General features: G+C 39.2%; 1 protein-coding gene across 3 annotated transcripts; it reads right to left on the reverse strand.

The window, feature by feature from the left end:
• Positions 1 to 2,672: 2,672 nt before the first annotated feature.
• On the reverse strand, positions 2,673 to 25,711 carry WBP4 (WW domain binding protein 4). Of its 3 annotated transcripts, XM_041466968.1 has the most exons (10): positions 25,599 to 25,650; positions 19,175 to 19,247; positions 17,627 to 17,689; positions 17,394 to 17,517; positions 16,389 to 16,601; positions 15,542 to 15,597; positions 12,576 to 12,642; positions 10,448 to 10,587; positions 9,187 to 9,422; positions 2,673 to 7,787 (listed from the first exon to the last, which is right to left on the reverse strand). In XM_041466968.1, coding segments are annotated over exons 1-10 (1,182 nt in total). In that variant the 5' UTR covers positions 25,601 to 25,650; the 3' UTR covers positions 2,673 to 7,579. The 3 variants fall into 3 exon arrangements, with proteins under 3 accessions (XP_041322902.1, XP_041322904.1, XP_041322903.1); XM_041466970.1 differs by lacking the exon at positions 19,175 to 19,247 and having other exon boundaries at positions 25,599 to 25,705; XM_041466969.1 differs by lacking the exons at positions 17,627 to 17,689; positions 19,175 to 19,247 and having other exon boundaries at positions 25,599 to 25,711.
• Between the last annotated feature and the right edge of the window lie 5 nt (positions 25,712 to 25,716).

The following is a 25,716-nucleotide window of genomic DNA, read 5'->3' on the forward strand; positions in this document are numbered from 1 at the left end:
GCAGAGAAAACGAGTTCATACTGCAGATGCATTTCAACAAACGAGGTAGCTCTGGAATTGAGCTCCCATCTTTGGGAATGTCTACCTTTGCCTGTCCTTGAGGGGATTCAGATGTCTACAGGGCACCCTTGGCTTTGGCAGGACTCGTGCTGATGTTTTGCCCTGCACGTGTTCAGCGCTGGCAAGCGCTGAGCACCGGCAGGCACTCCTTGTATGCCTGACTCAGGAATGCTCCGTGCTCAGGGTGACACAAAGATTGGTATTCTGCTCAGCTGGGTTCACTTGCCAGATCATGGCGTCTTCTTTTCATCCTGCTTATCCCGGGTTCTGCTGGAAAGCTGCTCTGCACTGTCTTCTGCATGAGAAGAACCAGTTCATTGTTGCAATTTAAATTATGCCTTGTGGTTGAGTTTTATTTGCATATTTGTTTTGTAATCAGGAATGATGCAGTGTGAGAAAATGTTCTTCTAAAGGGTGTAGTTTTTACTACTGCATATATAGCAACAATTGTAACACTATTCACCTATATTAAGAAAAACAGAATTTGTAGCAGGAAGAAAGCAGGAAAATTATACTCAGTTCCTCCATTCTGCAGTTATTTTCCCATTCTTTTACGTGTTTTATCAGCCACTTTGTCTGACAATTTCTCTCTTGCTTCCAACACCGTAATTACAAAAGCTTTGGGGCTTCAGTTGGGTTGGTTGGTTTGTTTTTTTCTTGATTGGTTGCTCTGCAAGTCAATCAGGAAACTTATCATCATGCAATTCAGGATTCATTTGGACTTTGACTTCTTTCAGTAAGCAGTCCAGAAAAAGAACCCTCCAGAAAGATCTGCAGCTGAGCATGTACTTTTTGCAGTGCGAACAGACTGGTAAGAACTAATATGATCAGCTGTAATAGGAGAATATCCAGCTAACATTGTTATCCAATTACCACGCTCACTTTGATTATGCAATTAAATGCACCAATTAATTTTATTAATTATATCTCTCAAACATGTCTAAGTTTCTCTTAAAACCTTCTTTAAAAATTTAAACAATAAGACTCCACTTCCAGGATTAGTTAGTGTCTGTGAAGTTCTTTACTATACAAAATTATTGAAACACTTAAAAATATGAGCCTCATTTATTTTACTGGAAGAAAATGATATTTCTGCAGGACCTTATGGATATTTGTGATTGATTAATTTTCTGTAGCCCTTTTTTGTTGATGGTTTTGTGCAGAGTGATGAGAAGAGGGAAAGCAGACAGCAGCTCCCCTCTTTACTATGTTTTGGATGTCCTAAATATAGGTATTGAAATTTAGAAGCTGAGTCCCTTCTGCCAGCTTGGCCCAGGAAATCCTGAAGGGTCTTTGTTCTAAGCTTTTCCTGCAATTGCATAGACGCGTATGTCAGCAAAAGACAGCTATGACATTTGGGATAGAGTGGAAACACTTCTACTGGAGGCCACTGCCTGCAATGCTCTGCTTTACCAAAACCAGATATATTTGCTTTTCCTCATCGAGAACATGTTATTTGAAAGTGTTTTCTCCAAACTTAAAAAATACTTGAAGGCATATTTTATTCTAAGCTCTTCCACCCCAGCCTTTCGGTGCGATGTAAGAGCTGAGAGATTGTGTTTGGCCATGGCCTGGCACTTGTCCTCAAGGAAGGGGTGTGTAGCATAACACTGCTATTTCTGAGGTGTTCTCAGGATGGAATATTTCAGCTTGGGCTTTTTGGTTCCTACAAGCAGTCAGGACTTTCAGCAGTGAAATCAATAGCAGGAAAAGTTACAGTAACAGAGCATGGGGAGAAGAAGGGTAAACAGTTTATTGGGAAAAAACAAACAACACAACAGAGCAAGAGGACGTTCCTCTGCTCAAAACAGCCTTCTGCAGCGTTCCTTGTCAAATAGTGTTACAGCAAACATAAACTTCCACCCTCTGCCTGGCTTCCCCTCGGCATTGCCTGGGGACCTTACCCACAGACGCCACGTCACAGCTCGTGCAAGGCACCAGCTTCACCGCTCTGCAGCTCCTGCTGATTGATAGGAAATGTAGTTCCTGGACCTCTTTCATTCTCTGCCGAGGTCTCACACAGCAGTGTCTCACCCAGCCAGCAGGGAAGGCAGACGAAAGCTGTGTGCATGGAAGCAGCAGCCCTTCCATGGCAGCGCAGAGATGGATGTTCATGCTCTGGAAAAGGAGGGCAGCCTGGGTACCTCACCTCGACTGCTTTCATTGAGTCATCGAGTGTGCACCTGACCCTCAGAGCACTGCTCATTGTTCCTCAGGCCAGCAAATATATGAAATACTGAATCACAGTTGGTTATAATCAAAAAGCTCACATATTCAGCTTTATTTTGAATGTTACTAACAGTAACTGCAACAAATCTTAACCTGAACTCAGTTAAAAACTTCAAAAATTTAAATCCGGGGCTTTTGTTACTCATAACTGATGCACAGAATGAACCAACATCCAGTTACTGCTTAAGGTGTTACAGGAAGGCACACAGATATTCTGTTGGTGGCCACAAAATAGAAGTATTTATTTTTAAGAAGCATTTCCATATTTACAGACCTATTTTAGTTTATATTTACCCCAGGCTCCATTTTGAACAGAATCTGCACCCCTAAAACTCCCAGGTTGCCCTAAACCCCCTGAACAGATGCACGATGGTACAAACACAGATTGTTCAAATGAAAGCTTTATTCAGTATTTTCATATAAATTCCACTTCAAGGGCCTGCAATACTTTGTAATTGCAACTGAGAAGACAAACCAGCTGTTTAACTTTGCAGACATTACTTTTAAACTAAAACAAACGCTTTTCAATCACCCCAAGCAAGCCATTAAAATCCACTGTCTCCAGTCCATGGTCTGTAAAACATTGTCTGCTGGTTTTTAACAGGCAGGCATGGTTTTACAGGTAAAATCAAATCTGCTTTTGAATCCTGGGAATCCCCCAAATTCTCCAGGAATCTCTGAAATCTGGCTCTCTGGGAATCCTCTTGGGCAAATTTAGCCTTTTTGAGATGATAATTTGCAACACTTTTTGCTTTGTATGGAAAATTTTATTCAAGTTCTATCCTGAAACACTTCACAAAGCTAAACCTGTTAATCACACAAACGGTTAACACAAATTCTAAGTTAAATAATTTAGCAGGTAGAAGGTGGGGGCACTTAAGAGGTAGATAGAAGCGAGACTGAAGAGGTCTGGCTGACAGAACCCAAGGGTTGCCACAGCTGATAGAAGGAGGTATAAAGACAGCTTTTGTACCAACAAGCAAAGGGATCTAAGGGCTGCAAACCCTGTACGAGGAATGGAATCTGTCTTGGGAAAAGGAATTATCAAGGAAATCAAAAGAGCACATATAAAGTCTTGAACTAGCTTGTGTGTTGTTGGAAAACAGACAGGGCTCTTCAGGTCACAGTGCAGACCAGGCAGCAGAATTGCTCCTGGGAGCCGGGACCTGGACACACGGTGGCTACAGAAGAACACAAAGCTTTCTGGAAACCTCAGCAGAGCAGGGGAGAAGGTGAAGGAGGACAACAGAAACACGGCACAGCGGTGACAGAGATTTGCATATCTGGGAATACTGGAGGAAGACAATTCAAGGAAGACAGCAATAATAAGGAAAGTACTAAAAAAGGGGAGACACAATTCAAAAAACACATCAAAGAAACCAAGCAGCATGAAATTGGTTTTTACTCCCTTTCTGAGATGCCAAAATTTGTGCTGAAATAAAATTTCTTTCAGGGAAGAAAAAAGAAAAAGGAGAAATATTTATACATGCACAAGTTAGTGAATTTAACTCAGATCCATGTCATGATCTCCCTAGCCCTCCCACTTCTAAAACAATATTGGAACTGGATGATGCTGCAGGCACAGATTTTATCTATGAGGGTCAAATAAAACTTTACCCTATTAGGAAAGTGTGGATTTCAATCTACAAATCTGCAGGTGAAGGATTAAAATGTATTTTAGCCTAAATAGGAACAAGGACTATTCTATAACATGGCTAAAATTGAGCAGTCTCTGCACAGCTCCTGGCATAGCAAATGCTCAACAAAATAATTTTTCTTTTTTCTGTATATGCAATATATTTTCTTCTGAAAGCATCACCAACTTCAGGCAGGCCCTGCTGTAAAAACACACACGAGTTTTATGCTGTGAAGCTGCCTTTCTAAGCAGACGAGGTGGATGAAAACATGAGGCAAGGAAAGAAAAATACAGAGCAGTGAAGTGACTGGCTCAAAACCACACAGAAGAAATCATCATTGGAAACTGCAATGACTGCCCCCTGCTCTCTGGCTCTCCTCATATTGCTCATAATGTCTATGACATCATATAAAACCAATGGTGTAGTCAAGGAGCTTGCAATAAAAACATGCAAGCAGATAAAAACACTCTGTCCGATAGAAAATAGATCAGCCAGAAAAGACAACGCTTGGCTGAAACAGTAAAAGGAACATTAATCTGTCAAAAGCCAGAGCAGCCCAAAGAAGGGTTAGCAGATGAGGAGCATAACAGTGGCAATACCTAGAAGGCTCCTATAACAAATTCCAAAAGCAGAAGAGTTTGCAGGGAGATGGGACAGAAGGGAGGGAGATCCGTGCAAAACAGATGTCCTGGAAAAGCAATGTCTGCCTTAAATCTCACACAAGACAGTATTTTTGTGTAGAGCAGAAAATATTTGGTTTAGATACACAGTAAGGAAATTGAATGACAGCATGGTGCAAAATTAAACAATTAGGTTTAATTAATTAACAATTAGGTTTAGGATATATCAAAACTCAACTGGCCCTTTTTATAACTTACACTTAACAAAGAATTAACTGGTCTCTGACTTTCAGAGGTAGTGGAGAGCAAAGTGCTGTATTTCTTTGTGAAATGCAGGCTTTAAAAGTCACATCAGCTAAAACCACATGTATGGTATTTAAACTAACTTTACTAGCTGTAAGCAAAGAAAACTTTTAATCTTTTTTCCTAATGTTCTGGTTTGTCTACTTAACACAATACAAAGACCTTTGACTCATATTACAACTAACAGCAGCTCCACAAGGAAACAAGTTTTGAACACTCATTTTCAGATGTCTTTAAACATCTGCTCAAGAGATTTAGTTACAGGTATCTAAAATCGCTGCCTGTGACCACTTCAAAGTGACAAAGCATTTTAAAGGAAAGATGCTAATATTTTGGGAACCTCACTAAAAGAGGAAAGCTATGCTCCTCAGAGGATATTAAAAGTGGAGCCTACAAACAAGCCCTATACTGCTCAATACAACTGTACTAATAAACAAAAACAGCTTTTCAGGAATCATAATGAAATGCATCTACTTTAGGCTTGGAGTAACAGAAGGAGGATGAGTACAGCAGTACAAAAAAAAGTCTAAGAAAATAAAGATTTGTGCTTGAAAGGAAAGCATGACCAGCTGGTAACACAGAGGCTGGCAAAAGCAAAGGAGCAGAAAGAATCAGATGAAGTGGTAAGTCACTGGTAAGGGTGCCCATGGCAGACAGTGGGTGAGTCATGTGAAAAGCAAATGAGGTTTAAGGAAGTATCAAGAGTTACTTTCAGTATGCTAAGAAGTATTGGTGACCTCATGCATGGCCTTAATCAAGGTGAACTAGCCCAGGGAAATCCATCTAGGCAAGTGTAGTCCAGGCAGACGCAGGCTGGAATGGGTGATGAGAAGCACTGGTGGGACACTGAAGATCCTGTCACACAAGGATGCTGTTTGTGATTTCAAAGAGAGAAGATGTGATGGATTCAAGATGAAGTGAAGCTACATAGCTCAAGGGCAGGACTTGTGTAAATTGGAAGACTAAACTGGCCACAAACACAAGAAAACTTCAAGTAAGAGCAGGCTCCCAGAGAAATGCACAAGTAAGAACAAACCCTAAAAAATAAGAAACTCTCCTGGGAGTACATGTTGTACATTCCTGCATCTCAGACTTGGAAGCATCCTGCATGTGTCCTGCATCTCCAAATAATAATCCAGGGTCAGATATTACAGTAAACTTTCAAATTTATCAGAACAAACATCAGCCAAAATACACCAACCCTGAGGAAGCCAAGAAAACACATGGGATTAAATACAATAATTCATTCTCTTCTAAATACAATAAAAGTCACAGAATAGAAAAAAGAACTTCAACTTCCACTGTAATACAGAACAAACCAGATTCCCTATCCTGCACTCCTTTCTCAATTGAGCCAACACATTAATAGTTGTTTTCTCAAAGAAATTCAAGCTCAGCAGTTACCAACTCTATTTTACTGGACTCTTGACAATTGCCTTAGCCACATTCCTTCTTTTTTTTTGACTGAGACTCTCCTGAACAAAACACTGTGAGCTTTAAGAACAGAGACATAGTTTTTAATAAATTCATTATCTGGACCTTTCTGGTTCACTGTTTGATGGCTATATTATATATAATGAGTGCAGCTGTATTCTGACACAGACAACAAATCCTGGTGATGCTAAATGCAGACCAATCCCACCAAGTGGGACAATCCTTAAGAAAATGTCCAAGTCATCTTGGACTCTGCAGCCATCAGCTCGCCTGATCTTTTGGTTTCCTCCCCTATGGTACTGAGAATGATGAAGTGTCAACACACTTAGGCCCTCTCAGCTTATCAAACACTGCAACCATAAAACACACACTTATCAACAGAAAAAACACAACCACCTCAAAAATGGTCCTGTATGCTGTAGCAGGGCCAAGTCTCTAAAGTATTTTTTCATTGAAATATCAGGCAAGTGGGTTTTTTGCTAGGAAATAGACAAAAAGAAAGCAAGACTAAAAAAGAAAACTCGGTAAGTAAAAGGAAGGAAAAGTTCAAGTAGACAACAATAAAGCAGGAGACAGGAAGACATCACAGAAACGTCTACTCCAACAGGGGTGGCTCTGGTGCTGTTACTACAAGTCAGGATTCATCAGGGTTAGATTTTCTGCAGAGGTTTAATACAGTTACTATGCACATACACAATTTTTCAGAACATCATTTGGAATGGGTGGCACTGATGTGACTAACTCTTCTAAAAACAGCTTCTAAATGATCAGTTTGAAATGCCGGCAGTCTCACCACCCACTCTTTTGCAAGTGATCAGAAGAAGGTTAGTAAGCACAATATTTTACTCGTTAGTGGAGAAACTACGCCACATAAACAATCTTGGGGGACGATTTTACTCTCTAGTATACTCTATTGATCCAGTTCCTCTATGAAAATAAAAGGTCTGCTTCATTTTTGTCAGATTAAGGATTACTACATTCTCACATACTTAGAAAAGGAGTAAAAAACCTTATGAAATGTATTTAAAACAGCATACACAGAGCAAATAGAACTTGGATGGCATGGTTACAATAAAGAATACATGTATTTACAATATTGCATAAGTAATTTAACACAAACTTCCATTCCAAAACCAATCACATCAAAATAAAATAAAAAAATATTAAACTCACATATGTTTTATTACCTATAAATCCTTAACTTCTATCCAACACTTTCTTTATAAAAGCCTGTTGAAAATATTAAACTTTTGATTCACTCTAGCTTAAACAGAATCTAAAATGATTTGTTAAGTATTACTGATCACTTAGTCTTTGTCTTAAGTTTCTGGATTTTCCATTTTCAAATTTCCTCTTCTTAAACGTTGGCACCCCTTCTGTCAGGTCTCCAAGGGAGGTGACTGTCTTCTCTTTAAATATGACTGTTTCCTCTTCTGGATCCTCTAGCACTGGGGGTGCTACATTGTCACTCTCTGTACTTGGAAGCTCCAGGTCCACTTTTTCACTGGGAGAAGAGAGGAAAATGTAAAAGGGTTAATCTACACGGAGAAAACAACATGGTGTACTGCAGTCAGCAACAGCTATTTTTATTTCACAAAACAGCTTTGAGCTAGATGCAGTCTTGCAGTTATCATCATGACAGGCATCAAGAAAAAACACCCATGTTCTTTGTTTCTTCTGCGTGGGCTGCCATAAAAAGTAACAAACGAATACCTCATTCTGTACAGAACGTATAGCATGGCCCAAGCACTCATTGTGTCAACAGTCCTGCAAGAGATAACAGGGCTGTATGTCTGTAAATTTAAGACTATTGAAAGACAGGAGACAGTGAGTAGTAGCAGTGGTTCACTGCCAGAGCACCACTGAGTTGTTTGCCTCAAGTGTCCATTCTGAAGGGACTGCATGGCAAAGAGACCCAGCTTACCAAATCAGACAGTGATCCTAAGGTGGGAGAGGCGGCTTCGGAGGGCAGGATCACAGCCAATACTGATCCAAACAAATCAAAGACAAAAACTAAAAATGACCTATCACTTTTAAGGGGTCAGCAGCAAAACACTGTGTTCCACAAGGATAACCTATGGCACAAGCGTATGACGAAGAAGAAGAACCGAAGAGCTGGCAGAAAGTTACCTAAATCACAGGTATTGCACCAGCACAACACTGCTGCAGAGACATTGGCCAATCCACACAAGAATACTTTTGCTACTACTGAGTGTTAGCCTGGTGTCAGCTCGTGTACTACACCCAGTCTGAGGTTCCAAGTGTCTAGGAAGAGATGGATCTGGCTCAAGCACCCAAACAGGAGCCACAAGAGTGATGGCAAGTTGAGAAAATGCCATTGTTGTAGTATCCCGAAAGTATAAACTTTCTGGAAGTGGTTGGCACTGTGGTTGGTCTAGACTGAATTTAAAGTAAATAATAAACAAAAAAATAATAAGAAACAAAAGATCCACCACAGGCATTATGCAGAAAAACAACCCTTCTGATCAGATGCACTTCATGAAAACATCTGCAGTTCATTGTTCTGACATGGGAGAGAGAGAGATCACAGGAACTCCTGGGGCAGCTGAATCAGTTTGTTGAAGGAGATGATGTAAGGAACATAACATCAGAGTAACAACATTTAAATATTTGATACTCAGCCTCTGAAAAAAACAGTGCATTACTATGATTCTTAAATCACTTCAATTTACTTTGTACTCATGGTGAACTTGTACACAAAACCCAAAACACCACCTCTGTCTGCAATGGAGAACTATTACTTAAAATAATCATTGTGAAAAGAATTGTATTTGAGCAACATTTCCAATCACAGTTGTGCTAATTCTGCCAGAATTCCAAGGAAAAAGCTTCAGTTCTTGCAAACAATATTATGAAAATAAGGATGGTAAAAAGCTACTCACCCTCCTTCTTCTTCTTCTTCTTGTTCTTCCCCTACTTCCTTAAGTGCTTTCCATTTCCCATAAGGGTTGTTCTTGTTAGATCCATCACCAGAGTATTCTTGGGAAGCTGATGTACTCTCCTCTTTATCCGTGGTTTCTTCTGACTTAACTTCTCGCCATTTCCCATAAGGGCTTAACTTTTTAGCTTTGGGAGATTTTTTCCCTTCCTCTGATTCCTCACCATTATCTCCTTTCCTCTAAAGAGGAAAAAACCCATCTTAAGCAAAAAAGCCTAAATAAAAACATAACGTAGCTTTATTTTACATCTTTTATTTGGTACTATTATTATCTACTTATTATCTACTATTCATGCTTTTCAACCAAGAGTAATTTATTGAAGCAATCAATTCATATTGCAATATAATCTACATACTTTTCTTCTTGAGCTTTATAGATGAAAACAAAGTCTTCAATGTTACAAGAAATTAAAGCAGGAAAATCCCATCTACCAAGGCTGAAGTTAGCAAACTTACAAACTCACCTGAAAAGCTTAGCATATCTTAAAATAAAGAGAAAAATTTTCAAATGCAACTTCCTTTATATGCAGATGCACACACTTATTGCTAATACCTGATAGCAGTTTGTAATGATGCACAGTGATACAAAAGTATGTGTTTCACCATTAACACCTGTCTAGGAATACATTTTGTATTTAAACTGCCTCTGTCTGTTCTGAATTACCAGCTTCAGGGAAACCATCTAACCCAACCAGAGACATAATCACATGTTTTATCTCAAGTTTTTAATTTATGTTTTAAATATATGATTGATACAGATTTTGTACCATGTGCTTTGTTTTTTCTCAATTTAATAAGGAAATTACAACCATGTCATTTTCAGTCCAAAGTATTCCCTGAAGGTCTATTGGCAGTCACATTTACCAATGAAAGGTTGAAGTCATCCTCACACTGAAATCCAAACCATTTTGGGGATTATTTCAGAGAGATGACAGTGACCTTTCTCAGAGACCATCACATGTCTTGTAGAATTCAAGGTACTTCAGGTGTGTTGAAGGAAAGATCATGCTTTCTATTCTGGAACAGTGCCACTAATGAGCCAAATAATTGAATAAAGATTCATTGTATTAAGTGCAAAATTTTACTTTCAGTCACACGTTTTAATCTCATTTCAGTAAGTACAGCCTACCACAAATCATCAAAGATTCAGTTATAATTTTCTAGTATAAGATCATGTATGCAAAATAAATCTGAAGAAAACTTACCTTGAAGTTTGTTTCTGAGCTCTCTGCTTCATCCTCACTATCTTCTGAGTCTGATTCAGATGCTGTTTCTGCAGGCTTGTCACGCTGACCCTTCTCATTTGAAGATGAAACAAAACCATCCGGTTTCTCCCATGTGGATACTGTCCAAGACATTTGAACAACCACATTATTTATGCTTCTTGTTTTCATCTGTTATTGCTTTGACAACATAACCTTTCAGAAGCAGTGCTGCCTTATGCAAAAATACAGCAAATAATTGAGCAAAAAGCTTTTGCCTTTGTTTGGTACATTTGTTTTAATAACCATAATCAGAAAGATAACATTTCTTCCCAGCAGAGACACAGTCAGGACAGCGGAGTTCACTGGTGTTAAAGCTTGTTTTAATTAGCTCTTACAAAAAAACATCACACACAGCAAACTGTGACCCTCTCATCCTTACACTGGACAGACAAATAAATTAATTGCCCTGTAGATGTGCCTACTTGATTTGAGCTGTTCATTGATTAGAAGGACATGATAAAGTAAAGAATGATAACTGCAAGCTTCAGGTCTCCAGGCAGCTAAACCCTTTTCTAGTGCTACTTTTCTTAGTAATATTAGGTCTCTAATTAAAAGAGCTCTCAAGCAAACAAGGAAATACAAACATCAATCTGAAAAGACATGGAAGTACAGACACGATACATACATACACATATATCCTCATTTTCAATTTAAAAGTAGTATTCCAGTATGTACACTGAGAAGAAATACTCAAAAAAAGTTGACTCAATGGTCTTAAAACTGGTTTTAGTAAGAATATGGCAAAAGTACACCAAGTTTCAGTCTAGAATTTTACATAAGCTTTCAGATGTAAAAATCCCTACTTTTTTTCCTAACTGCAAACAACACAACATGTAAATGCCTAGATGTATCTTGAAGAAGTAAAGATGTAAGAAACTGGCAATGCATGAATTTGCATGAACAGGGCAGTCTCTTAAAGTTACTGCTGTCACCTGGCTTCAGATTAGGAACTGAGCAATTCCACTTTCCCAGGTGCCTCATAAAGAGTGCAGTAGGTGCAGCCTCCCAGACTCGTAACAACAAACACGGAGCCAGCAGTGCCCTAAGTTACGTGTCTGACACGAGACACTTATAACTATTTATTTCTGTTAAAAATGTGTCTTGTCATTGGAGGATGGGATTACTGTTAACAGAACAGAGAAGTAATTTTCAAGCACTCCCAAGACACACACTTACAGCTATATAAAAGTGAGGGATTTTGAAATCTCAAAAGCCAAAATTCTGCCAAATGTGATGATTAGAAACATATTCTTCACAAGTGTCATATGTCCATGAAGTACTTAAAAGAACAGCAAACATAGTCAAAAATGTATCTGAACTTGAAAAGCAATGTTTAAAAATAACCAACATCTCCTTTCCCTTTCAAAAGAAATTGCAAATCCTTTGGGCAGGGGAGTGGCCCAGTGAAAAACTGAAAAGGTTTTGGATTAGTTTTATTGGTTGGTTTTTTTGGTTGGGTTGGGTTTTTTTTCCCCTATTCTTGGCATCATTAGCAATGCCACTTCATACCCAACTGCAGAAGGAAAACTCATAGCCAGCAAAAAAACCCACTTGCTCTCCAGAGAGGCATCATTGACCTTAAAATGATTCAAATAGATTTAGAAAACTTCAGATGCTATTCTGACGGAGTTACCACAAAGTTCCCCATGTAGGGAGAAAAAAGTGGAAAAGAAGTAGGAGGCAAGATTCTGGACTTTCTTATCAATGCTATGTCAGCAAGAGCAAAAGTTTAAGAGATTCTTAGTCAGCTCTACACGCTCATCAACACAAAATCCTGCCTTCTTCTAGTTTTCAAATTGTAATTTCAATATATATGTAGTTAAAGATTAATGCCTAGTTTAGAATTGCAAGTTGAATGTCCAAAAAAATCTCTGAAGCAAAAATGTATGCACACTGACAATGCAGCCAGAAAGCCACTGCTGACTTAAGCAACTATTTTATTCCAACTAAGCCAGCAACTAAAAAAATACAAAACTTAGTAAAAAATTCAGCTATTTGCAAAACAAAAAAAAGAGATTTTTCTGAAAACCCTCTCTCCTGACGCAGTATTTAAGAAGAAAGTATTTACCTCCAGTTTGTGTGTTATAGTAATAGGTATGACCATCTTCAGTGACACCTTCCACCCACTCTGCTCCCTAGGAAAAAGATACAGGAGCTCATGAAAAAAAATTTTCAGGACCAGTCAATACATCACTTATGAGTCTATTCAACCCCTGAGTACTTTTTGTCTGTGAGCACCTTGCTGGTTTAAACCTTGAATCCCTAATGTTGTTACAAAGTATTTCCTCTGACTCCAATAAGATGGAATTCCACAACTTAAAATACTGCAAATGCACCTACACAATTATTTCTCAAACAGTGGATAATTAGTATGAGGCTGCATAATAACTGTTGCCATACTGTTTAAATTTTTATATAGGCCATTATTTTACATGTTTGGGTATTCTCAAAGTATTCACCCCTGAGGCTGTAATTTCCTATTTGTGTCATTGTCTTCAGCGGAGACGGCTGAAAAAAATTCTCTAGGAGACTTAGGTCTTTGTGAGGGCTACAGAAAACTAGTACCAATAAATTTTATCACAAATTAAATATACCCAAACAAATAAAAATTTATCCCAAACCAGAACATTGCAACAAATAATTATAGAATCAAACTTTGCATGTCAACAATTTAAAGCACCAATTTCAACAATGCACTCTTTTTCCCTACTGATTAATAAATAAACATGAAATGTGGCTGAACTTGCGGGTATATATTTGTGGATATGTAATTTTTTTTTTTCAGTATCAGCTACAGTTATATAATCAGTCATTACACATGCCCTAACATCTTCCTTAAGAAACCAGTTTTCATCCCTTCTTACACACACAACTACTTCCCTGCTCCTAAGTACCAATACTGCCAGCTCTGTGTTGGGCAACTTCACCATATATTATTTTGGTATTAATAAATGTGTATGTGTATACAGACAGGCTTTTGCATACCTATACATTTGCTTAATATTGTTAAATACCAAATTGTATTTGTATACAGATTTGTATTTGTATTTGTAATTGTATGTGTATACCGACAGGCTTTTGCATACCTATACATTTGCTTAATATTGTTAAAGCTTTGGGGTTTCTTTAATAAAAGCACAGTCAGAAGCTGAAGTTCTTGCACCCACTCTGTAAACACAAAAAATTGTACTGATAGTTTCAGAGCAGGCAAAGGCACAAAAGCCCTCAGAATCAAGCTTTCTCAAGGTTTTGCCCTCAGAAGTTTCAGTGTGCTGGTTTTGACAAAAGAAGCAAAAGGAAAGTTTATTTTAAGGATAAAGAGGCTAAAAACATATAACCCATCTCTTTTTATTAAGAATTAGATCCTGAGCATTTGTAGACCTGTTGGTTAGAGGTTTTCAGCCAAAATCTGACACTAGGCACACTGAGTGTGACATAAATGCTAAGAAGCACACTTTCAGTCTAACTGGTTATAGGCAGCCTTCAACATGCCCCTTCCTGTTCTCCCCACTGCTTACCAAGTCTGAGCAAAACCTAATGTGATGTAAAACCAGGAGGGCTCCTGGCACAATGTGTTGCAAGTATGCCCTTTAATTTCTGGGCAGTAAGTCCTTGCTAGGGATCTGGAATGTGCCCAATATCCTAGCTCAGACTAAATAAGGGAGCAATCAAATGCTTGTTTTTAGTGATAGCAAAAATAACTCAAGACAGGACGAAGTCACTGAGCAGGGTAAGGGAGGAATGGCAAAATACAGCTGTGTGGTGTTAGAGATACTGGGGGCTGAAGGTGTGTGCCTCTGATATGGCTAGGATGAGCTAACTTCATATTGATGCCAAGAAGGGAGTGCCTTCTGGCCCCCAATCTGCTCTGCCCACATTGGCATTTTTTCTGATTATTCAGAATGCTGATAGCAGGGAAATAAGTCTCCAAAGCACTAACCTAAACTCTGATGCCTCACTGCCTGCACTAGGTCACTGTCAGGGTAAATATGTACCAAGGCCCATACAAGATTAGTTTCAGGACCACATCTTTCAGTGGAAGGCTACAGTAAGACTGACTTTACATATTGCAATGCTATGCATCGACTGGAAAGATAAAGTTGAAGTGCTGATTAACAAGTTGTGCAAAACCACAGGACAAGGGAATCAAAAAGCCAGAGTAGCATGCAGTGTAAAGACAGAGAGCTACACAATGTCAAGTACTCTGAAAACACCAAGGTTTTTTTGAACTCTAGTGTAAAATCCAACACTGGCAAACCCAACAAAACTGACATCAAATTAAAGTGTATATATGACACCTATCTTGAAAACAGGGAAATGTAACATCACAGGAATGTTGGAAAAATGCTGTTTTTAATGCTGTGAAGCACAAAAATCCTAGAGTGGTAAGTATCATGGAAAACCCCATTAATCATAATTATAACTTTTTCTGCCTTTGGACTATTCTGCAAGTTTTTCTGTGCCTCAAATAAGGAAAATTAAGTAATGTACTAAATACTAATTTTGCTGAATAATTGCTTGCATGTATGTTCCATGATTGTAAGAAACCCAGTAAAAACACAATTTATTATGTAACTATATCACAAAGCAAACACAAAAAAATGGACTTTTTTTTCTTAACTACCTGACAATGCAGTCTCAGTATTGCCTTAGATTAAGGAAGCTTATCGACTTCAACTGTGTAATATTTAGTTTTTATAATTACATTTCATTCAAAAAAGCTTTAACAGAATTTATTCAGAATTTCCCAAAAGCTTTCCATTGCTTGGAAAGCATGGGTTGAAGCATAAAAGAAGTATATTCTGCAGGAACCCAACCATCACTAATTACTTCTCTTCCCTTGACAGACAAATTAGCCAAATAGGATTTCTATAGTAAAACTGCAGTTTATCATAAAATATTCTACATATTCAAATTATATTTTCCTAACTTTAAAGGGCAAAAAATTTAGCTTCCTCAATCAGACAACTTGCAAATTGCTTATATTATTTAAGTGTTTACAAGGACAAAGAAAACTTTTAATAATTTGATTACCGTTTGTGAGTTTTGAGAGTTGCCTTGGAATCCTTTAGGTTTCTCCCACTGTGATTCTTAAAAAACAAAAGCACATTTCACTGCTTCACATTGTTCAATTTCATTGATACTTAATAATTTTTACTAGAAACAGATCTAAAGGATATGACACTGCTGCGTGCACACATATAAACAAAGTATATAAATATATATACACCACTCTGGAATATGAATAACCCTTGACCAAACGATGGTATGAACAATAAACCACAGTATCATAATTACAGCTGGCTCTACTGGAGCTAACAACCCTCCAGACTCTATTACTATGCCTGATACAGAGATACAGGATTTTTGGTTTAAAAAAAAACTATGAAATTATGAAAGACTACAGTAAATACTAATGCCAATTGTTAAATTTATAAGAAATAGTTTGTAACATTCTCATTAATCATAAAAGAGAGTTGCTTTTATATTCTAAAGTAAATCACAACTTGAGCTCCTCAACAGAAGTCAGTTAGATAAATCCTGTAATGTGGAAAGACACAATGAGTTTATTTCACATCCCTGATCACAAAGCTTCTTCAGGAAGAACACGGCTATCTTTGTGTACTTAACCCCTGGCACGCTAAACATTTCCAGAAACTGTGGAATTACTGTATTCTTCCATTATTAATCAACAGTAAAACCAGTCTGAAATGCTGGATACTCAAGTCTCAAATGTTAAATACCAAAACTCCATCTAAGTGTTCACATTTTAATTAACAGCATACTACTGAAAGAGCAGAGAAGTAAAAAAAAATGCAGATAGTCTTTTCTCACTTATATTTGGGAATTATATCTGCACTTGCTCCTCAGTAGCTTTTACCTCCAGTTTTTGTGTTGTAGTAGTATGTATAGCCTTCGGGAGATAATCCTTGCACCCACTCCTTTGTTTCAATTTTTGATGGCATTGAGGCGTCCGGAGGTGTCTTTTTTTTCTTTTCTTTCTTTTCCTTCTTCTCTTTCTTTTCTTTCTTTGCTTTAGTTTCCACTGTGTTACTCTGTGTTTTACTCTGTGTTGAACTGGAACCTACATCATCTTGGAGAAAAAAATATCCTTGAAAAAAGAGTACTATTCTGAACTTAAATATTAGTCACTCCTGTGCAACAGAAAATAGCAATCTTTGGTCTTATGAGTATTTTCACTACTGAGTGAAAATCATTAGTATTATACTCCTAGCAGGTGCACTTAAAAGACTACATTAAAAGAATCTTGCTTTGTACCACTATAGCATCATAACAACATCCAAATTTAAAATGATGAGTTACAAAGAAAAAAATCATAAGGATCAATGAGCTCTAACTGAACAACAAAAGAGAAAACAAAAGAGTTATGGAAAAGACAGTTGCTATAGGGGCCTGAAACTACAAACCTGTTTTTAAAGGATAATATGTCTTCAATGTCCAGAACAAAGGTACTTGCTGAGCTGCAAGCTGAATAGGAGATTCTCATCTCCACTGTTTCATACCAGTGAGAAGCCAGCCTCTGCTACTCATGGGAACTTTTTCCTCCAACTTACAAAAGTGAAATATAAAATTAATCAAAGGAAGCTGCACTGCTGATTCAAAGCACTAACTACAGCCTTTCTGTTAACACAGTTTAATTTTTCTACTCCAAATTTGATTGTTCCATGGATCAGGGGATACCATCGCTATAAATACTCTGTACTGCAACTTCTACTACTGGCAGTTTGTAGACTTCATTTTTTTTAAAATGAGCAACAGTCCTGGAGGCCTTCTCTCTCACTCCTAAACCTAATTTAAGACAAAACTCTCCTATTCAATATTCTTTCAATTCTGTCTTTAATCTTCTGGCAGCTGTATGAACTACCTGGCTTAATTCCAAGCCTTTTCATATCCTCTTGATATGCTTTCATTGCAGCCTCCTCCATTGCTGCAAATTCTTTTGACATGTTTTCTTCTTCTTTTGCCTTTTCCAAGCTTTTCTTCTTAATCTAAAACAAACAAACAAACAAAAACAAATCCCAAGAGAATAAATTAAACCAACCTGATAATGAAAAAGAATAAAAATAAGCATTTGTGCAATTAAGATATTTGAGTTACCTCACTAATTCTCTTTGCCACATTTTCTTTATGATTCTTTCCTCTTTCATGAAACTCAATGCTCTTCAAAGTAAGAAAAAAACCAAGAAAAGTAATATGTATTATACAATTTTAAAACAGTTAATTTTAGTTACTTAAAATTTAGTTGGACTAATTTTAGTTGAACAAGCCTAAATACAACCTGTTCTGAGAAGACTTACAGCAAACACTACAGCTCTAAAATGGCTATAGGAATACAGGAACACTGAGAAACATTCAACAGAGAAATTGTAAAATCTCACAGTATTAGATTCTATGAGTAATCTCATAGATACTATGAGATTACTATGAGTAATCTCATAGTATTAGAATAAGATTCATTTTTTTTCAAATAATACTGCTCAGCACACATGTTAGAGACAACAGGGAATCTGGGTTCCCTCTTCATGCTATCCTTCCACGTATCATCAGGATTTTTTTTGTCCCTGTTCTCATGCAAGCTTTTAAAAACCATATGGGTTATTTAGGGTTCCAAGTATTAGCTACGGCCCTTAATTACATTATGCTGCACTTCAGAAATATCTCATGAATTTAAACTAATCTGCAGCTTCAAAAATCTGAAAAAGAGAGAGAAAAGGAGGAAAAGGCAAAGTGTGAGAGTTGGATAACTAAGGACAACAGAACAGTCTGCAAACCAAAAAGCTGCCAGAAAGACTGACACCAGTAGGAGCTAGAAGGAGTTCAGAAGCTCAGGTACAACAGTGGTAGTCCTCATGCAGTTCTCACATAAAAACATCTGTGCTCATTTGGGTGTTCAGATGTTAGATGCCTAAGCCTGACCTTTGCACAAACTGATGTGCAGAGGATGCACATCCCAGGATGACTCATCTCGTTTAGAGACACACTTTATAAATTGCTCAAATCCCTCCCTTGACATGTATTTCTCTTCACTTACTCCGAGAAGATACCTGCAGTTCATGTGAGCTAATTAGGTATCTTACTGTAAGCCAGAGGAAGCTCAGCTCTAGGAGTATCCCTGGCATCCAGTCAGGAATGCAAAACCTACTGCTAAGGAAGACATCAATGTGTCTAGTAGTCTGCAGAAGGCATCTGCAAGTCTGAAACACCTTTCTGTAACCCAGTAATGCTTCTGTGGGCTGTGTGAAATGAAAGAAACCTGCTTTAAGAGCTCAGAGCACTGGCTGTACTGTGCCTACCACATACAAACAGTACAGACGCCAGGTTTTGCTTTCTACTTGCACATGAAAGTGAAGGACAGGTGCAGACAGTTTCAAGACAGACCAAATGTTAAGTTACAGAACTCAAAGAATAAGCAGGGTCAGATATTTAGTCCCTATCTCTACTGCCAAGGAGAGCAGCAGACACCATCGTGTATGTGGGTATCTGGTTCTGATGTAATATATTTAAAGCACTACAAGTATTACAAGGGCATTTTTATAGAACAAATTTCATGCATCAACAGACTAGTATCAAAAAGTGATGTTTAAAGCCTGTAAATCAAATTCCTAATATTTGAAATAATGGACATAGTATGGTAGACCATCGTACAGGTCTGTTGTCTGCTATCCAGCACTTGCAGTAATCGCAGAATTTTTTAGGCTGAGATTTCCAGTAATCGGCCCTGGGGAAAGAAAAAAAAAGATGTATAATCTGAAACAATAACCAAAGCCACAGGTTTTCATATATATTTATATATATGTTCAGAAACTAAATTTAGTCTTCATTGGGTGATTAAATACTAAGAGTTTGGTTTTCTTTTTTTTTTTTAAACCAAGCCTACCAAGGGTAGCTGTATTAACAACTGTGTCTCATAAAGCACAGTTCAGTATTGGGATTTTGACCATCTGACCCCCAAAAACTGCAGAATTTTTATAACTGAGTTGGTGTTGTAAGAACCAGAAATATGAAACAAAGCAAGCCAGAGATAAAAAAGCAGCTCTAGGTACCCCATTTTAACATGGAACAGTCAGAAAAGTGCCACTTGCACTGTTTTTCATAAAAATGCTGGATACTGTACACAGTGAACTCAGCAACACAAAGGTGCAGTTCTGGACGACACTGAGCTACTGTGGGGAGTGAATCCCGGACCAGATTCTGACCTGTGGGGTCACAGACACAGCAGTAAATTGTTTGGATTTTTTACACTGAAACCACTGTTTGGTTTCAGTGTAAAAAAGCAGGAATTTCTGACCCATGTAATTAGATAAGCAAGCAAACTTGGGGAAAACTCTTCAGAGCTGAAAAGTTAGGATATCAAAGTACTTAACAATAAAACCAACAACCTCCAATGGCTGTTTCTTCATCAAAAACTGCTTTCTAATGCCAGATGAGACTTATGTAGAAGCAATTCTATTTCTCATTGGCTTGCAGGAACAAACACAATGCTTTGGCTCACCAGAAGACATTTGAACAACAGACTTCTACATTTTTAAATTAAAATGACAAAGAATGAGGGACAAAATTTAAAAAAATATTCACAATTATGCTGATAACATCAAAAAAATTGAATCTTGGCTTTTTGTATGTAGATCACTGTACAAAGTTCAAGGAAAATACTTCCTGATATTGAATAAAACCAAAACTTCTTCCATGCACAACAATAACACCCTCAATCCTTATGATATGTGTGAGCAGATCTTTAATTACAGAAACAGACCTGATCAACTCAACTCCTACAATTGTAGCAGATATCAAAATACACTCTCCCCTCAGTGCTTCACACAAAAATACAATTGCCAAGAGGCTATGAGTATTTCAAAGTCTAAGTACAAAGGATGTACTCTGCAAAAATATATCAAGCTATAAGCAATAGCATGGTTAGCAATGCACAGCTTTTCAAGCAATTTCCTGGAAATCTAGAAAGAAGCAGCTGGGCTTTCCTCGATTTAAACAGAAATCTGCTCATCCCTAAATGGTGTACTTTAGAACTGTGTGATTACTTAGTCACACATTTAATTAAAAGGGTTTTTTTGAGACTTATACCCAAACATACTGGGGCAAAGCCCAAGAAATCTAATGCTCTGGCTGGAAAACCACCTGAGTGGGAGGGAGAAATTCAAAGCTCAGAAATACCTCAAGTTCACTTTTCCTGCTTGAGCCATAAATTGTCTCTAAACTGTTTGACATCATCTACAATAAATTTCCAGCTAAATGCAGGGTTAAATTTCCTATGGCAATGGACCAATTTTGATAGAAAACATAAACTAAAAAAAGCCTCACTGCATGTTTTGGATATGCAAGAACCTCTGCCTTCTTCCAAGTTTAACCTAAGACAGGAGGCTCTTTCTCTTCAACAGAATCAAATGTAAGTGCTAAAATTAAGACTGTACAGCTGCATCCACCACAAGTCAATACCTGAGAATTTGACAAGCCATAGTTTCACAGCTCTATTTTACACTGATTTCTTTCCTAAATGCTGCTGGTCACCACATCTGTTACAAACCACTGTAGCAATACATAGAGTAATCACTCTGGAGAACCTGAGGGCACACCTGTGGCTTCAGTACAAATCCACATCTTGATATAAGTATTTTAGCTTCATCTCGTATTGGCTTTCATAAAAAGTCTCTCTGCTGTTACATATAAAATAAATGTAAATGGTAGTGTGCACAGCTGTCCTAAGAACCTTAAATCCTGCACTTCGTGACTAATGAAATTGTGTAACTTATGATCTCAATTCTGCGGCTTATGAGCACGAATCTTATATACAACTATTTATCTTAAAGATTTTCTACTTGAATTGACACCACTGGAAAAAAAAAGAGCAAGCTCAGCTGAAATGGTCATTGAATAACACCTGCCACTATAACAACAGCAGAACCTGCAAAGTTCCAGTAGTGCTGCAATGAGAGCAAACCAAAGAGGAATATTTGGAAAAGAGCAGCAATTGAAGTGAAACCCCACTTTACTGAGGTGCTTCATGGGCTCCAGTCACAATTCAGATCCATGACAATTTTTTAAGTCTGTGATTGTTTTATCAACCTGACAAATACAGGCTTGAGAATAAAATAGTACAAAGGTTTTTTATTCTTGAATAACTGTGTAAAAGTCATGGGAAATAGCTATCTTATAAAGTCATTGCAGTCAAAATAGTACAGCTTTTAAGACTCCTTGTCTTCTGCCAGAAGTTAAGGTTGATTCTTGTTTTCAGCTCTACAGCTGGGCCAGCCTCCTAAGGACTAGACAGTTGGCCAGCTGAACAACACCAGTACAACTCCCTTTCTTCCTTTTACTAAAACAAGGAGACAGTCTAGAGTACATCACATCTGCATTGTCCAGGTTTGCAGGTTGAAGTTTAGCACTGCACACATTTTGCCAGGCGTGCCTCCCAAAAGGGAGCTCGGTGACACAGACCCAGAGAGAGGTGCCAGTTTTACTGCAAAGCTCTAACTCTGCAGAAGGGTTCTGGACCAAGTCTCTTTGGAGCCTGACTTTCACTGAGCAAATTGATTTGGTAGCCTGCTACCAGGGAACAGGGCAGCACCAATACAGATGGGTACTGGGCAACCTCTGGGCAAACTGCTGTAGACCCATCCAGACTTGGAAATCCCATACTAACTCACAACCAATTGGTGTCTCCCCAAGAACAGTGATCTTCTTTCAACTTTTACTGGTCATACCACTCAGAAAAAGAATGTACAACAATTTAGGGGACTAAAGGAAAAGGAAGGAAAAGGAGGAAATGAACATCAAGCTGGTTTTTTTGAACTCATGAGATGACAAAGTCTTGTCTGCAAACAGCAGAGTGTAAATTGATCAATGTTAAAAACATTTTCAGATTTCTGAAACCAATTTAAAACATCAGAGTGAACAAGAAGACGAGAAAGAACAAGTAGCAACTCTGTATTAACAATGCCTGTTACTTGCCATTCCAAAAAGATACGAAAACGGTGCAACTCAGAGAGAAAGCACTGAAACTCGGGTACTTATATTCTGCACAATGCATTTCTTGAGCCAGGAGAATCACATAGTCTATGCTGCAGTGACCAGGTTACGCATCCCAATGCAGCGTTTGAGAGTATGCAAAAAGGACAGGTTCAGAAGTAACCTGCAGAGTAACTCAAGTACTAGAGTGCAGGGCTCTGAACTCTCAACATGCAGACTGCTTCTCCTCACAAGTTACTGTACCAGTAATGTTTCAACAGGTGGTGCAAACAGCTTCCTTACAAAGGGAAGCTTTAAAACCCTCAGAGTAGCTATCTTGAGCTGAGACAGCTTTACGTGGAGATTGGGCCGGAGGACTTTGTTACTACCATGTACTGAAATCAAGAGGGAACGAGAAACAATTGGTGGTTCTGAACACAATGAAAAATAATTTTATTGTACAAACAAAACCTGGAAGCATTTGCTTTGAATAGCTCTGTTCTAAAATATCTGAGTTGAAATCCGGCAGGGATGCCGGGGGTTTGTATCCAGGATGTATCTGTCCAAATCAGAAGCCCTCAGGGGTAAAAAACAGAATACATGGGCTCAGCAGTCTTCTTTGGTTTGAGTATCTACAACCTCCAAACACTTTACAAGAATGTAACATCTCAGAGCTTTCTGCAAGTTTGAGCACTAACGAGCTGCTATGTGCATCATCGCCTTGAATACACGTGTGTGAGTAAGATTCAAGTTCTCCAGTACACAAGCAAATTAATTCAGAGTAGATACTGCAGCTGTTCTATAACAGCCAGTCAAAAGGACAGAATCTGTTATTATTTCTGAACACTTTGAAATACTGCATACTTCTGAACAAAAGTAACACTTCTGTAATGGAAAGAAGTACAGAAGAAAAAAAAAAGAATTCCATGTATTCCACCACAGACCCTCCTCCACATGGGAAGCTGTTCTAGAACAGCTAATTCTAATTCAAATATCCCAGTATTGGTGAGATCTAAAATCGCAATGCTAAGACTGGCAAAGTAGAAGAAGATCAAAAATGCTTTCTTGTACTGTGAAGTAGGTCCCAGTGCCATGGCCACTAATGACTCACACTCCCCAACAATTCACAGCAACTCTGTTCACTCATAGTTTACTAACTGTACTCTAAAAACTCTTCTTAGTTAAATATCCTTAACTTTTGGATTTTTTTAAAGGCATTTAAAAATAAGGTAAGGAAAAGATTATCCCTGACACTGTGAGTACATGGGACTGTCCTGCCTAACCCCAGCTTGCTGGCTTTCCAATAGATCACACAATATATGTTTATACGTGGGCTCCTACAGAGCAGAGCCAGATGAGAGTTTCATCCACATGAAACATAGCAGTTGTCTGGAAGGGCTTTGCTCTTCTGGCCCTCAAGTCATATATTTTTTTCAAGCCCTCGGTAAATTCTAATTCACAACCCAAATGTTTGCTTCTTTTTATCATTACACTAGCCCCCTGTGAACTACATACGAATTACAATATCCAATGGAAACCAGAGTCTGCAGAAGCTGCTCAGCCTGACCTGTATTTGCATGAATCTGCTTTGCCAGACCTCTTTTCAAAATTGTAAATTACAGAATCACAGAATCGCTTAGGTTGGAAAAGACCTTTAAGATCATTAAGTCCAACCCTTAGCCCAGCACTGCAAAATCTACCACGAAACCATGTCCCTAAGTGACACGTCTATGTGTCTTTTAGCTACCTCCAGGGATGGTGACTCAACCACTTCCAATGCCACAAATACTTTTAACATACAAGAATGCACAAAGATATCAGGGAAGGCAGCCTTCTGCATGTATGGAGCTGCAGTTCTCTAGGTCATCTCCTCTTACTTCAGCTGTCTTAAACAGTGAGGTAGAGTTGTCTCACTTCTCCCTGTCAACAGATGGAAACTGTCATCTCAAAACCAGCACTCTTTGCATCCGAAAGAGACACTTGAGAAGCATATTGAACTCCTTAGGTGTGTGTTTCATCCTTACACAGGGAACCTAAAGTGAACTGTCTGAGTCAGCTTTCAAAAGTTAAATATCTGAAGTCAGGGATATCTCCTGAGAGCAGAGGTCTGCTGCTGTAGATGCAGAAGAAGGATATGGGCTATGTCAGGAAGAATGTGATAAGAATTAGAAGAGAGGAAAAAAACAGCAACATAAATTGGGTCAGGAATCTGTTCAGGTATAATTTTAGCAATAACTAAAATTAAGAACACTGCTGTACCTTGTACCAGTCTGCAAGGCAGGCTCACATAGCTCACCATCAAGTACTGCCCCACAGACAGACCTCTAAAGAAATGTTTGAACACATCAAGATTTTTTTTTCAGCACGGAAGTTAGGATATTTTGAAAAGTAACAGAAACAAGCAGATGGACATACCATTCTATATGCCATTCTCACCTAATACAGACAGCGGCTTGACTTTTACACATCCCCTTCCCCAAAAGGTGGCCAGGTATTAACACAAATTTCCTAATGAAAGGCTTCAAACAGATAGTGATGCCCGGGTAAAACCAAGGCACAGGCAATTTTCTTCCTCACGCCTCGCCCAGAACCAAAGGCGGCAAAGGAGGCCGCAAGGTAACAGCGAGGGAGGGAGGCCGGGGGGATGGAGAGAGGGCAGGAGGGAGTGCAGGGGAGGGGAAGGGAGAGAGAGCGCGGGGGTGAGCAAGGGTACAGAGAGGGGGTGCAGCGTGAGGAGCCACGGGCCCCATCCCTCGCAGCGCTCCCGCCCCGCTCTGAGGGACGCCGAGTGCCCGCCGGCGGGAGGAGAAGCTGCCCGGCCTGGGCTGGGGCGATAAGAGCAAGACAGCGCTGCAGAAACAAACAACCTGAGAGCGGCAGGCCGGACGGGAACAGAGGGACCGGAGCGGCAGTGAAACACCTCACTCAGCGGGGCGGGGGTCGCCGGCCACAGCCGGGGCACGGCCGCAGCCCCCCTGGCCCCGACCTCCCCACGGCCTGCGGGGGCCCGGCCCGGCCCGGCCCCTGCATCACACGCCACCAGCACTGCCCGACCCCGGCTCGCAGGGCGGGGGGTTGTGCCCGCTCCCTCCCGGCCCCCGGCACTCACATCGCCGCTGCCCCGGCAGCTCGCCGCGCCGCTGCCCTGCGCTCCCCTCCGCTCGCCGCGCCGCTGGGGTGGGATGGGGCGGCGCCGGGAGAGGGAGGGAGCGCGGCGACGGGAGCCG

This window comes from Pyrgilauda ruficollis, unplaced genomic scaffold (genome assembly GCF_017590135.1).
Source record: "Pyrgilauda ruficollis isolate IOZ18807 unplaced genomic scaffold, ASM1759013v1 scaffold20, whole genome shotgun sequence".
Lineage (NCBI taxonomy): Eukaryota > Metazoa > Chordata > Aves > Passeriformes > Passeridae > Pyrgilauda > Pyrgilauda ruficollis.